Raw genomic sequence first — 15518 nt, forward strand, 5'->3', positions numbered from 1 at the left:
AACCATCAGGGTGGACTGAGGTCCCACTACCTCCATCTTATGGCACCTGAACTCCTTCTCTGGGCTCAGGGACGTCTAGTGTCTCGCACGTACCTGGCATCCTGAATGTGTCAGCAGATATGCTCTTGAGGGAGGGCCCGCCACCTTGGGACTGGAGCCAACATTCCCAGGTGGTGCAGCACCTGTGGGATAAGTTTGGGAGGGTGCAGGTGGACCCGTTTGCCTCCCTGGACAATGGACACGCCATGTTGGAGCCACCAGGGCCTCTGGGCTTGGATGTTCTGGCTCACGATTGGCCAGGGCTGGAGCTTTAGGCATTCCTCCTTTTTCCCTGATCCAGGCTGTGCTGGACAGGACCAGGATGGCACTTGCCCAGAGGCCCTGGTTTAGCCTTCTTCTGTCCCTGTTTTCTGGGACACCTTGGCAACTGCCCCTGAGACCCGACCTGCTGTTTCAGTCCGGGGGAACTCTATGGCATCCGAGACCGCACCACCTCAGTCTGTGTACTTGGCCGCTGAACGGCACCAATGGTCCATGTTAGGACTACAGGAGGGCATAATGAACACCATGCAGAGAGCAAGGGCACCGGCTACAACCGCGGCATAGCAGTTGCGCTGGCGGTTGTTCTGCTCTTGGTGCACTGGTATTGAGGTTGTGCCCGAGTCGTTCGGGGTGCAGGATGTCCTCCAATACCTGCTGTCTCGCTTGGATGAGGGCTTGGCAGCCTCTACACTGAAGGGTATTTGGCCACTATACCTGCCTGCCATGTGGGATGGATGGACAGGCCAGTGGGGTGCCATCCCTTGGTCTCCAGGTTTATGAAGGGGGTTCGCTCCCTGAAACACCTCTCTATGAAGGTGGCTTTCTTGGTAGCGATTACTTCCATGAAGAGGGTGGGTGAGCTCCATGCTCTTTCGGTAAGTTCTGAGTGGACCCCAGTGGGAGGAGTATATCTCTCCGCCCAACCCTTCATTCTTCCCGAAGGTTCTGTCGGACAGGCATGTGAGCATCCCTTTTATCCTGTCTGCTTACGACCCCCTCGGCAGTGGCGGGGGAGTCTGGGCCTTCCTCCGGCATGCTGTGCCCTAAGCCGGCACTTGCTGCCTATGCGGAGCGGACATGGTCAGTGAGAACAACAGACCAGCTTTTTGTCTACTATAGTAAGGTAGCCCTGCGGGCTGGGCTATCAAAGCAGAGGCTCTCTCACTGGATCAATTACGACAGCATACTGCTTGGCTGACAGGCCAGTGCTGGGATCTGTGCTGGCACATTCAACACGAGGTGTGGCTGCGTCCTGGGTTCTACTGAGAGGAGTGCCCCTCGCTGATATCTGTGCTGCGGCCAGCTGGGCTTCCTCTTGCACCTTTGCTTTCGGGTAAATGTGGCACCTCCCTCGGCGGTTGGTTCAGCTGTCCTGGGCGTCGCCTCCCCTTCCGGGGACTGTGCCGGGATCCCCCTTCCACATTGACGGCCCATGTGTCTCGGTCCCGCGCTGGGTGGCCAGGTCCCTCTAGCACCGACTAAATCTGGTACAGATATACCAATATATTGGAGTCATCCAGTATAGTGAAACATAACAAAGGTTACGTATGTAACCACGGTTATGTGAGCTATATGGATCATTCAAATCCTCTACGGTGCTAGAGGCGCCTCAAAAATGATGTAGAGAACGTGTGTCGCTGCCATGGGGTCTACATATAGGGGTGGACCCCAGCCGTGACACAGGTCTTCACGGGAGTAAATCTGTAAATCCTCACCTCGGATGTATCCCTCCGCTGCGGAATGATACCAATATATTGGAGTGATCCATATAGCTCACATAACCGTGGTTACATACGTAACCTTCGTCTCTTCCCATCAAAACAGTCCCTTTTAGCGTCGCTGCCCCCATGGGCACAGGCACTACAATATTGAGCTTGGCCACTTCCCGCCTGTAGACATCGATATGCCTGTATTTCTCATCTGGCGAAGATGCTCTGCTCAGGGCGTTGGAGAGCCTTGAGCCTAGGGATTGGGCTTCCTTGTCCCCTTCTTCCTTATCGGGGAAGAGACGGCTAATGCTGTAGCCATCTTCCTCATCGAAAACGAGCTGCTAGGTCGTCAAACAGCAGCTGAAGGTCTGCGGGGAAATCGTCCATTACCTTGGCCCAGAAGTGATGGAATTGGGGTTGTGGGGTCGCCTCCTCGCTGTGAGGGGTTTCGTGGAGGGCCTGCTCTGTGCAGTCTCCGTTTGAGGCCGGTTCTCAGCAACTCCCTACAATGCACGCAGGACTCAGGTTCACCCCCAAGGAGTGTGTATCCTTGCTTGCTATCATGGCCCCACATGGACACGGGTGTGCGGGTGCTGAGGCAGGAGCCCTGCTCGGTTCACCCTGTGAAGGGGTTGCGGGTTCCTTGCCACGAGAAAGAACACAAAGGTTGTGTGCTCGGGCAAAGCATAAGCTAGCTAGCGTACGCCTCGTGGTTAATAGCCTAGCTAGTTAGCACAATGTTAGCCAAAGAAAAGTGTGTGCAGCATAGTTCTTTGGCGAACAAAGAGCCTGTCTTGACCGTCCAGCTGTGAAGCTGGGTCGGTCGGTCTAGTCAAGGCTAAGAGTAAACGTAGGTTGAACTAAACCAGAGAGGAAAGCTAACAAGCTAGCCATGTGACGCTAGCTACAACCGAGCAGATTCAAACAGTTAAACAGCAAGACAGGGATCAAGTCGTGCTGAGGAGAGCTTAGAGAGTGTAGTGATCTTCGCAAGGAAGAGAGTGAGAATGACCAGAGGGCTGGCGCGTGGCCACTTATAATCAGAGGGGGGCTCCCCTCATTGGCCATTCGCCCTCTGTCTGTGAGAGACGTTGTGTGATTGGATTCTTCCGTAGTGAATTAGCTATCAAGCGAATTCCCATAAGAGACACCTCACTCTATTATCATAGAACTGGAGTTACCCAAGTAATGTTAAGTATCTGTTTTGACACAGGTACTACTTCCCATGTAACCGTTGGCTGGCGGTGGATGAGGATGATGGACAGATCGCCAGGGAGCTGGTGCCCGTGGATGAGGCCTTCATGAAGAGGGACGATGATGAGGAGGGGACAGGTGCAGCCACCCTGGGGCTTGAGCAGAAAGGTAAGAGCCTCGACCAGTGTGGGTGTTTTTACTGTTGACAACTCCTCAGTGGTTAACATGAAAGTTGTTTTGATGATTCATATTATTAGTGTCTATAATAACTTTAATAACAGTATTATGAACAGTCAATAACAGATCGCTCTCTTGTTATGTTTGCTTGTTTTCTTACAGCTATGTCCACAACTCTAACCCTGAAAATAAAGACAGGCGAGAAGAAACATGCTGGAACGGATGCCAATGTTTTTGCTATCCTTTATGGAGAAAAAGATGATACAGGTGCTATGAAATACAGTACAAGTTCCATTATAGTGGCATTATAATGTGGGCCAGTGTTATTATCATTTTTTTAAATCTTTGTTTCTTTTGGGGGGGTGGTTATAGCTAATTGAAATGCATATTTCCAAAAAGGCATTGCATGGGTCAAAATGTAAAAATGTTTGTGAACTACTAATATTCCTATCCCTAAACTCATGACTGTGTCTATTCCAGGGATAATCAACCTGAAGGCGTGTAAGACCCATAAGAACAAGTTTGAGCGGGGCATGGTGGATGAATTCACTGTGGAGGCTGTGGACCTGGGAGAGCTGGAAAAGCTACGCATCGGCCATGACAACTCAGGTGAGACCACGGGTTCATCCTTCCACTCATATCCACCAATTAACAAAGTTGAAAAGAATACAAACATCCCCATGCTATGAAACCCCTGACCTCATGACCACTGTGTCTGTGTCTGGTGCCAAGGTGGCTCTCCTGGTTGGTTTCTGGACTGGGTGGAGATCGACGCCCCCTCTCAGGGCCAGAGACTCCGTTTCCCATGTGGCCGTTGGCTAGATAACGGAGAGGATGATGGGGCCATAGTGAGAGATCTGTACCCCAACGAGCTCCAGACTGAACTCTACGTGCCATGTAAGCCATGCTCTTTAACATTTAAACAGGTATGGAGTATGATACTATGTTTTTACAACACTTTCCAAGGATCCTTACAATGTACTTTGCTGTCAAGAATTGTTTGCTTGGGTGTGGAGCCTGTTGTTCCAGTGCCAAGCACTAAATAACCTACAGTATTCAACTAATCCACTGTTCACCAGGAGGAGATGAATAAGCCCTTTGCTCTGTAGCTGTGACACTTTAGGACTAGGGTCGGTGACTACTGATCTGTCATAGTGACATCAAACCATCTCATTTCGCTTTTCAGTTGTCCCCTATGAGATCAAGATATACACAAGTGATGTGTTTGGTGCTGGGACAGATGCAGACGTGTTTATAGTTCTTTATGGCTGGAAGGGCCTCTGCACCCAGCAGAAACACCTGTGTGTCAACAAGAGAGAGAGAAGGCTGTTCTTCGAGAGAGGAGCTGAGGATATGTTTATCGTGGAGGTGTGTGTGCGAGTGTATATGACTGTTCCTGTCTTAAACCATGCAAATTATATACTTTACCATTTGAAAAAATAAATGTTTACATACAGTATATTCCAAGACTACAAAATGAAATGTAAAAGTTGATGGCATTTAATCTAATGTGCTATCTGATATACTTGTGCTTGGACACACCTACTCATTCAAGGGGTTTTCTTTATTTTTACGATGCTCTACATTGTAGAATAATAGTTAAGACATCAAAACTATGAAATAACACATATGGAATCATGTAGTAACCAAAAAAGTGTTAAACAAATCAAATTATATTTTAGATTTTAGATTCTTCAAAGTAGCCACCCTTTGCCTTGATGACAGCTTTGCACGCTCTTGGAATTCTCTCAATCAGCTTCACCTGGAATGCTTTTCACTCTGCAGTCCAACTCATTCCAAACCATCTCAATTGGGTTGAGGTTTTGTGATTGTGGAGGCCAGGTCATCTGATGCAGCACTCCATCACTCTCCTTCTTGGTCAAATAGCCCTTACACAGCCTGGAGGTGTGTTGGGTCATTGTCCTGTTGAAAAACAAATGATAGTCCCTGTCACGACTGATTTGGACTGGCGTAGAGGCGGAATCAGATGCAGGAGACAGAGGTGCTGGAGGTGAGTGTCTTTTAATAAACTGACACACACAAACGCCGAAAAGCACAGGGCGCTACACAAAGTTTGCCTGGGAGAAACACTTTCCCATAAAACACAAAAATATATATTCCACGGCACAAAAGGCAAGGAGCGCAGCCCGGTAAATCCTTAGACAAAACTGACGGAAAACACAACATGGACAATAAACAATCCCTCTCAAAATCCCAACTGAAAACACACATTAAATAAGCCCCCACTAATGACATACACAAAACAGGTGCGGAACAGACAGACAAAACTGAAAGACACAGAAACAACGATCGGTGGCAGCTAATAGGCCGGCGACGACGACCGCCGAGCGCTGCCCGACCGAGGAGGGGCGCCACTTTCGTTGGATCCTGTGACAGTCCCATTGAGCGCAAACCAGATGTGATGGCGTATTGCTGCAGAATACTGTGGTAGCCATGCTGGTTAAGTGTGCCTTGAATTCTAAATAAATCACACACAGTGTCACCAGCAAAGCACCCCTACATCATCACACCTCCTCCTCCATGCTTCACGGTGGGAACCACACATGCGGAGATCATCTGTTCACCTACTCTGCATCTCACAAAGACACGGCGGTTGGAACCAAAAATCTCACATTTGGACTCATCAGACGAAAGGACAGATTTCCACCGGTCTAATGGCCATTGCTCGTGTTTCTTGGCCCAAGAAAGTCTCTTCTTATTATTGGTGTCCTTTAGTAGTGGTTTCTTTGCAGCAATTAAACTATGAAGGCCAGATTCACTCAGTTTTCTCTGAACAGTTGATGTTGAGATGTCTGTTACTTGAAGTCTGTGAATTATTTATTTGGGATGCAATTTCTGAGGCTGGTAACTAATGAACTATCCTCTGCAGCAGAGGTAACTCTGGGTCTTCCTGTGGCGGTCCTCATGAGAGCCAGTTAGCGCTTGATGGTTTTTTGCGGCTGGACTTGAAGAAACTTTCAAAGTTCTTGAAATTTTCCACATTGACTGGCCTTAAAGTCTTAAAGTAATGATGAACTGTCGTTTCTCTTTGCTTATTTTAGCTGTTCTTGCCATAATATGGACTTGGTCTTTTGACAAGGTGTGGGTATACCACCCCTACCTTGTCACAACAACACTGATTGGCTCAAACGCATTAAGAAGGAAAGAAATTCCACTAATTAACTTTTAATAAGGCCCACCTGTTAATTGAAATGCATTCCAGGTGACTACCTCTTGAAGGTGGTTGAGAGAATGCCAATCGTGTGCAAAGCTGTCGTCGAGGCAAAGGGTGGCTACTTTGATATGAAATATTTTGGTTACTACATGATTCCATATGTGTTATTTCATAGTTTTGATGTCTTCACTATTATTCTACAATGTAGAAAATAGTGAAAATAAAGAAAAACCCTGGAATGAGTAGGTGTGTCCAAACTTTTGACTGGTGCTGTATGTGCCTGTAGTTGGAGGATGTGGGTGATGTCATTGAGAAGATCCGTATTGGCCACGACAACAGGGGCACCAACCCCGGCTGGCACCTTGACAGAGTGGAGATCAGACGTCTACTCAGGAAGGGAAAGGTACTGAAGAACTGTGTCTCATTCCTTCTCCAACGTCCTCGTTCACTCATGAATGGGCTGTGTCTTATTTAAAAAAGTTGTCCCCTTCACCCTGTTCACTCTCTCTGCTTCTCATCTCTGAGATGACATGAGAGTGAGGTTTGAGCAATAGCGTCACCTACAGTAATCTTCACCCCATTGTGTTCATCTATTCAGTCCAATCAGATAATGAAAGTTTAATTCATTAAACTAATCAAAAACCCTTCCAACATGGCTGCCCCCTCAGGGTTCGGAGACGACCATCTTACCATGTGAGCGCTGGTTGGCCAAGTCAGAGGACGATGGGGAGACGGTGAGAGAGCTCGTTCCCTCTGATATTATCACAGAGAAACTGCTGAAGGAAGGAAAACTGAAACACACAGAGATGGAGGTGGAGGATGCCCTTGAAAGTAGGTCCCTAGCTGCCTATACATGGTCATATGAGAGATATCCTCCCTCCTGTTCTGTTACATTTAATTGACATTAATGACTGTCATTAATGTTCTCCAGCTCACACCTATAAGGTGTCTGTGAGAACAGGTGACATGTACGGAGGAGGGACCGACGCCAAAGTGTTTCTCACCATCTACGGAGACCTGGGAGACACGGGGGAACGCACACTCAGCAAGTCTGAGAGCAACAGCAACAAGTTTGAAAGAGGGGCGGTATGTGTGTTATTATTTGGTAACACTTTACATTAAGTTGCAAAGATACCATATATACTGAACAAAAATATAAACGCAACATGTGAACTGTTGGTCCCATTTTTCATGAGAAATAAAAGATCCCAGAAGTTTTCCAAATGCACAAAAAGCTTATTTCTCTCAAATGTTGTGCACAAATTAGTTTACATCCCTGTTAGTGAGCATTTCTCCTTGGTCAAGATAATCCATCCACCTGACAAGTGTAGCATATCAAGGAGCTGATTAAACAGCATGATCATTACACAGGTGCACCTTGTGCATGGGGACAATAAAAGGCTACTCAGAAATGTCCAGTTTTGTCACACAACACGATGTGTCAAGTTTTGGAGGAGTGTGCAACTGGCATGCTGACTGCAGGAACGTCCACCAGAGCTGTTGCCAGATAATTTAATGTTAATTTCTCTACCATAAGCCTCCAATGTCGTTTTAGAGAATTTGGTAGTACGACCAACTGGCCTCACAACCGCAGACCACGTGTAACCACGTCAGCCCAGAACCTCCACATCCGGCTTCTTCACCTGCATGATCGTCTGAGACCAGTCACCCGGACAGCTGATGAAACTGGGGGTTTGCACAACCAAATAATTTCTTCACACACTGTCAGAAACCGTCTCAGGGAATCAAATCAAATCAAAGTTTATTTGTCACGTGCGCCAAATACAACAGGTGTAGACCTTACAGTGAAATGCTTACTTACAGGCTCTAACCAATAGTGCAAGAAAAGGTATTAGGTGAACAATAGGTAGGTAAAGAAATAAAACAACAGTAAAAAGACAGGCTATATACAGTAGCGAGGCTATAAAAGTAGCGAGGCTACATACAGACACCGGTTAGTCAGGCTGATTGAGGTAGTATGTACATGTAGATATGGTTAAAGTGACTATGCATATATGATGAACAGAGAGTAGCAGTAGCGTAAAAGGGGTTGGCGGGTGGTGGGTGGGAAACAATGCAGTTAGCCAATGTTCTGGATCACTGGTTGGTCAGCCCAATTGAGGTAGTATGTACATGAATGTATAGTTAAAGTGACTATGCATATATGATAAACAGAGAGTAGCAGCAGCGTAAAAAACAGGGGTTGGGGGGGCACACAATGCAAATAGTCCGGGTAGCTATTTGATTACCTGTTCAGGAGTCTTATGGCTTGGGGGTGAAAACTGTTGAGAAGCCCTTTTGTCCTAGACTTGGCACTCCGGTACCTCTTGCCATGTGGTAGTAGAGAGAACAGTCTATGACTGGGATGGCTGGGGTCTTTGACAATTTTTAGGGACACCGCCTGGTGTAGAGGTCCTGGATGGCAGGCTGCTTAGCCTCATCTCATCGGTGTGCTTGTTGTCCTCACCAGAGGCTTGATCTGACTGCAGTTCATCATCATAACCGATTTCAGTGGGCAAATGCTCACCTTTGATGGCCACTGGCATGCTGGAGAAGTATGCTCTTCACGGATGAATCCCGGTTTCAACTGTACCAGGTAGATGGCAAACAACGTGTACACAATTCCTGGGAGCTGAAAATGTCCCAGTTCTTCCATGGCCTGCATACTCACCAGACATTTCACCCATTGAGCATGTTTGGGATGCTCTGGATTGACGTGTACTACAGTGTGTTCCAGTTCCCACCAATATCCAGAAACTTCGCACAGCCATTCAAGAGGAGGGGGACAACATTCCGAAGCCCACTATCAACAGCCTGATCAACTCTATGCGAAGGAGATGTGTCGCGCTGCATAAAGCAAATAGTGGTCACACCAGATACTGACTGGTTTTCTGGTCCATGCCCCTACCTTTTTTTGAAGGTATCTGTAACCAACAAATGCATATCTTTATTCCCAGTCATGTGAAATCCATAGATTAGGGCTTAATTCATGTATTTAAATTGATTGATTTCATTATGTGAACTGTAACTCAGTAAAATCTTAGAAATTGTTGCATGTTCGATTTATATTTTTGTTCAGTGTAGTTTACCATGTAGTTCCATGGGATACTAACACTGTGTATTAAGGGTAACTAATTAATGTAATGGAGGACTGGTCCCTAATTCCCTCAAGCCTCTCTCAGTCCATCGTAGTCACTAAGAGCAGACCGGTTAATTTGACTTCACTACATGGGGTCCTTTCTTCTTCTCTCTCCCAGGTGGATAAGTTCTCCATCGAGGCGGTGGATCTTGGCCAGGTGTTTAAGATCCGTATCCGCCACGACAACTCCGAATTTATGGGGGCAGACTGGTACCTGGATCAGGTAGAGGTGGTGGACATGGAAACAGAGGAGGTATACATGTTCCTGTGTGAGCGTTGGCTTTCCAAGAAGAAGGAGGACAAGCGCATCGAGAGAACGTTCTACATCAAGGTACAGTAATAGGGTTTATATTAGATTTTTTCACAGGCGGAATGTAAAGCCCCCCCAAAGCAATATCCAGAGCTTCTGGCATTATTCTAGTCTCATCATAACTGTTGGCATCATTGTGATGTTCTTTAGTGGATTGTTTTGACACTTCCCAGGATTATGAGGGTGAGAGGAACGTTGATCCAAACAAGAAGAGCACCCAGGCCAAGATAGGGCTGGACAGGAATGCAAACAAGAAGAAGAAGAAAAAGGCGGTCGTAGAGGAGGGTCCAGGTAAGCGAGCACATTGTTTGCAACGTTGCTTCATTAAACTCTGGGAGCATGTAAACACTGTGTGGGTGTTCTCTTTCCTTCCTGCTGGCCAGTCATCCCCTACCACTTCACTGTGTCTACTGCTATGGACCCTGACGCCAGCACCACAGCCAGGGTTTATGTCATCGTCATGGGACCCAATGACATTGAGACGGAGCGTCTGTGGCTGGACCTGCCTGAGGGGAAGAAGAGCTTCGCTGCTGGGACCATGGAGAACTTCCAGTGTTACGGAACTGACGTGAGAGAGATCAAGAGGGTGGAGGTAAGGATGAAGACGCTACTCACTAGGCTTGTCATGCTAGAATGGAAGCTGTTCATTACCCATGTAGGGTTAGGATTAAGCTAAGAATAAGGTTGATATTTGGATATTTGATTTTAATAGGGTACCAGCTTTTGTGGTTGCCTCTACCTCTCTCTCTTCCTCGCTTCCTATATTTATCTCTTTCTCTCCCTCTTGCTCTTTCTCTCCCCCCTCCAGCTGGGTCATAATGGGGCAACCCCAGAAAGCTGCTGGTTGGTGGACGAGCTGTCGGTTGCTGTGCCGACCAAAGGCATCAAGTACATCTTCCAGTGTAAGTGCTGGTTGGCCAAGGACAGAGGCGACGGTCTCACCGGCAGACTGTTCAACGTACTAGATGCCAACAGTATCAATATCGTCCGGAAGGTAAGTTTGTTGGGACAATAACACACTGAATAGCACTATGTGACAGAGAGGTGTTTTGAATGTGAATGGATGTTTATATGCATATATACATACCTGTGCTTGGGATGCTCCTTCGTGGTGAGGGCTTCCTTGAAAGAGATTCTGCTATCTCAATGGGGCTTAAATACAGGACACATGTATGTTTCCCCTCCAGATCATCTATGTGGCCACGGTCATCACAGGCGACACCCAGGATGCAGGGACGGACACCAACATCTTCCTGTCTGTGTTTGGAGCCAATGGGAGCACAGAGGAGATGCTGCTGCCCAAGAATGAGGACAGGTGACATCACACTGTCATTCAATAGAGTGACTCTAGTGTTGACTGGGTTGACTTGTATTGGGCTGTACCAACATTAGGGGGGCACCATCGGGGGATGTCCATGTGATGATATTATTGGGTACCCTACCCTAGCCTGTTAAACTCTGAACAGTTGAATTGGGCCATGTACTGGGCCGGCAAGTTTTTTCACCGGCTCACATTAAGGCCATAAATAATACGCTATGGTCATATTCATGGAGTATGCAATGTAGGTCAAGTCACCAAAAGTGCAAACATTTAGTATGCATGGAAAGGGTACACCCTGGTAGTCATTGTAAAGCAACGCATTTCCTTCTCCATCCACATTTCCTTGTATGCATCCTCCACATGCGCCGTTGATCTAGCTCATCGTTTACAATAGGAAACGTGAATGGGAAAATACGTTTTAAGGTTCCTCACCTGTCTGTCTTAATTCACCAACACAAACTTGAAAGCCTTGATTGCTAAGGTCATTTTAAGATGTCAGACTTGAAATTCCATTCAGACATTTTAGCACAGTGACTCACTACCCAAACTAGACGCAACTGGTTTCAAGTGGCCAAGAGATGTCATGTGATCTCCTACTGCGATCTAGTGGATGAACTGGGAATCAGACAGGGGATGTATTTACAGCAATGAATGGATAGAGACTTCAGCTCTCTCCTCATATGTATATCATTCCTATTAGACGATAAATGAAGGCATGGCACGTTGCACAAGCCCTGCACTTTTAAAATGGCTGTGTTCCTATGGGAATTTGCGCATGTTCAAGGCCAAAAGAACTGACAAATGTATTTTCTTTATATAAAAAAAATACTTCTGGAACAGTAATTGGTGACATGTTTTATTTCAAACCTAGACTTTCAAATCTCTTATTCTCCAAAATGGGGACAATTGGGGGGCACTGTACAATTTTTTTTTACATTTCAGTAATTCTTTTGTCACATTGTTTCTGACACTTTTATCAGAATCCCACAGTCCTTACCTTTCTAACAGTATTTGTTTGTAGGACTTATAGTTTTGAAACTGAAATGTACTTTGTGAGGGTAGTATACAGTATTATGCGTGGTTTAAAAAATGCCACCAGAGGGGGTCAGAGTTTAAGAGACTGTTTTTTCTTGGCCACGATTATTCGAACCATTGGAGCCCTTGTCCTTATCTAGCCATGTCTTCCGCCACAGGTTTGAGAGAGGTCAAGAGGACACGTTTAACCTGGAGATAGATGACATCGCTCCTCTGAAGAAGATCAGGGTTCGCATCGACGGCTCTGGGAGTCGCCCTGACTGGTTCCTCGACAGGGTTGGCACTCAAACTTACCGTGCTCATAGGGGCCAATTCAGACTTAGGAAATGTACATCTTTCCTATACGTGCCTTTCCTATGCACTTCTCAGTATTTCGGATTAACACTTACCTTATTTAGTCGTGTATCGCACTCCGCAGCTGTGACTACCTTGCGCGCTCTGAATAAATTACATTCAACTGCTGAAAACTTGCTGGTCAACAGATTTTCTTGTGGAGTTTTCATCTAATAGGGTTTTCAGTACATTTATCGTAAGCCATCCCTTTAAATACGGTGTACCTTTTAGTTTGAATTTCGTCTACAGACTCACTAGAATATATCGAGAGAACGGGTTCAGAATATTAGGGATCAATGAAAGAAAGCCATCTAAATATATGCCTATTCGTCTCTGTTTCAGCACCAATTGGTAGATTTAAAAATACTCTGATCTTGTAGATCATTTAGGTTTAATGATATAATTAGCCTACATGTGATCCTCAGCAAATGAAGGTAAACAAAACAATGTAATTAAATTGAATGATAATGCCCACCACAGGAGTCCTGGCCAGCCAAACCCTCCCCTAACCCGGACGATGCTGGGCCAATTGTATGCCGCCCCACGGGTCTCCCGTCACGGCCAGCTGGACTCGAACCAGGATCTCTAGGGGCACAGCTAGCACTGTGATGCAGTGCCTTAGACCACTGCGCCACTTGGGAGGCCCTCTGAATGGTTGGATTTCTATTTGGAAAAATAAAGTAGAAGGCTTTTTCCACTTGGAATAGGCAGGTTCGCTAGACCTTGTTCATGGTTTCCTCACTCGTAAAGGTGGTGGAATTATTAGGGAATTAAGTCAAGGTCAGAAGGCATATCCGTAGACCAGCGTTTCCCAAACTCGGTCCTGGGGACCCCAAGGTGTGCACGTTTTGTTTTTTGCCCTAGTACTACACAGCTGATTCAAATAATCAAAGCTTGATGATTAGTTTATTATTTGAATCAGCTGTGTAGTGCTAGGGCAAAAACCTAAGCTTGTCCCATTGGGATCCCGAGGACCGGGTTTGGGAAACGCTGCCGTAGACACACTTCCGCCATACCTTCATTTATTTGATCTCCACCCCAAATGAATAGCAGGTGAATAGCATCCTATTCTCATGCTTAAGTTCAAGGTCAGAAAATGCTTAGAGAGAAAAGAATTACGCTCCATTTACACGCGCTTAACTCAGGTCGGAGTTCCCCCCATCCTGTATTGTGTTTATTTCAGCCTTCTTATCTCAAAACAGTTTCTGTAAATTGCCCTGAGAGTCTGCTAATAGATTAAAATGTTAATATAAATGTCTGGTATGTATGGCATACTGTACGTGTCCTCTAGATCGTGATGCATAACCTGACTACAGAGGAGGTGTCTGTGTTTACCAATGAGAACTGGCTGTCGAAGACCAAAGGGCCCAAAAGGACTAAGATCTGTGAGCTGGCAGCGGTGGTGGATGAGGAGGAGATGGTGGAGAGGACCACCTACATCATCCAGGTCCAGACCAGCGACATCGGAGGTGGGTCACAACAGCTCCACATGAGAACAAAAATCCACATGGGAAAAACTCCTGCACCCACTAGGCACCCCCTAGTTCTACCTTTTTTTCCCCACCATCTTTAATATCCCTTTTCCCCCTCTCTTCCAGGTGCGGGCACTGATGCCAACGTGTTCCTGATAGTGTTTGGGGAGAACGGAGACACTGGTACGCTGGCACTAAAGGAGGGCGGTAGCAGAAACAAGTTTGAGCGGAAGTCAAAAGACGTGTTCCGCTTCCCAGACATCCTCAGCCTGGGAGAGCTTTCCAAGATCCGCGTATGGCACGACAACAAGGGTGAGGAACAGGTCTTCATGTGCCATGCCACATAGTTTTATCACAAACGGTAATGACGGTGATGGCGGTGGCCAAACGGACTGAAACAGGACACAGGAGAGCTTTCTTTCTCACTTTTGATTGATAGATTTCTTGGCAACTGCAGTTCTGTACACAGGATTTACAGCAAAGGAAAACTAAACTAAGTCTTGAAGTGGCTGATTGGAGTAGAGGCAAGAATATAAGCCATAAACCTGTGTTTCTCTCAGGTCCTGCTCCGGGTTGGCACCTGGAGTACATTGATGTGAAAGATGAGACCATGGACCAGAATTTCCGTTTCCCATGTGGCCGCTGGCTGGCCAAGAATGTGGACGACGGGCAGATCATGACAGAGCTGGCCTGTGCCAACAACGACATCCTAGACTTCAGTGACAAGACCAGTGAGTTCACCTCTGACCCTGATGTAGACTAGTGAGCCAAGAAAACTCCAGAGAAATAGATTGTTCCATGATAAGTGAATGGCCGCTATATTAGATTTACCATTTGTAATGTTCGGTTAATTGATAATCCATATAAATGAATATCACCATATAAATGAATGTTGTCTACCAGAGCAGTTTACATTTCCTTTCAATCCCTACACCTAACATCTAGGCTAGGGATTGTAGATCTATTATTATATTTTACATGGCAGGCACTTATGTTATGAATAAATTAAGTTAGAATTTATGTTGCATTTTTTAAAATTCTTTCTCCAGAATATGAAATTGCCACTACAACAGCTAACACTGATGACGCAGACACCAAGGAGAATGTGTGGATCGTGCTGGAAGGAAAGAGGGGACGTTCAAAGGAGTTTGTGCTGGAGAATAGTTCAAAGAAAAAGAGGTTCCTTTGGTAGGTTCTCAAAGAAACACTAAAGAATCTTCTCTTCTCTTTCAAGTGCTCTGGTGTTCTACCTTTTCTCTTGATCTTACTGTTTTCAGCAGGCCATTAATTTCAGGACAGTGACGTTCATACTGTGCTTAGAAGAATAATTATTTTACAGATATCAAAGAAGGGAGAGTAAAATCCTGTGGATGTCTCTTTTCAGTGGAGCCACAGACACATTTGAGTTTTCCTCCAAGCATGTGGGTGAGATAGCTGGCATCTGTGTGGGGCACACGACTAAAGACAGCAAGAAGGTGAAGGGTGAGGCCTTCTGGCACGTCCTGGAAGTTGTGGTGACAGAGAAGGGACTTGGAAACAAGTGAGTGAAAACTTCTGGGGAACAAAGACAGGTATTTTTCTCATCATGTCTAAACTCATGTCATTATGCTT

The 15518-nt window shown here is 46.1% G+C and overlaps 1 protein-coding gene across 1 annotated transcript in view; it reads left to right on the plus strand.

The window, feature by feature from the left end:
* Positions 1–15518, plus strand: part of LOC106585177 (lipoxygenase homology domain-containing protein 1) — a 46775-nt gene that overhangs the window by 28573 nt on the left and 2684 nt on the right. The window contains exons 25-43 of the mRNA XM_082968459.1: positions 2965–3113; positions 3285–3389; positions 3603–3731; positions 3855–4019; positions 4309–4490; positions 6584–6700; positions 6966–7128; positions 7229–7383; positions 9555–9767; positions 9920–10037; positions 10130–10338; positions 10555–10740; positions 10934–11061; positions 12261–12378; positions 13727–13904; positions 14034–14219; positions 14468–14638; positions 14957–15095; positions 15292–15447. Coding sequence (XP_082824585.1) covers positions 2965–3113; positions 3285–3389; positions 3603–3731; positions 3855–4019; positions 4309–4490; positions 6584–6700; positions 6966–7128; positions 7229–7383; positions 9555–9767; positions 9920–10037; positions 10130–10338; positions 10555–10740; positions 10934–11061; positions 12261–12378; positions 13727–13904; positions 14034–14219; positions 14468–14638; positions 14957–15095; positions 15292–15447 — 2967 coding nt within the window. The remainder of the gene's footprint in view (positions 1–2964; positions 3114–3284; positions 3390–3602; positions 3732–3854; positions 4020–4308; positions 4491–6583; positions 6701–6965; positions 7129–7228; positions 7384–9554; positions 9768–9919; positions 10038–10129; positions 10339–10554; positions 10741–10933; positions 11062–12260; positions 12379–13726; positions 13905–14033; positions 14220–14467; positions 14639–14956; positions 15096–15291; positions 15448–15518) is intronic.

Source organism: Salmo salar, chromosome 24 (genome assembly GCF_965601325.2).
Source record: "Salmo salar chromosome 24, fSalSal1, whole genome shotgun sequence".
NCBI lineage: Eukaryota > Metazoa > Chordata > Actinopteri > Salmoniformes > Salmonidae > Salmo > Salmo salar.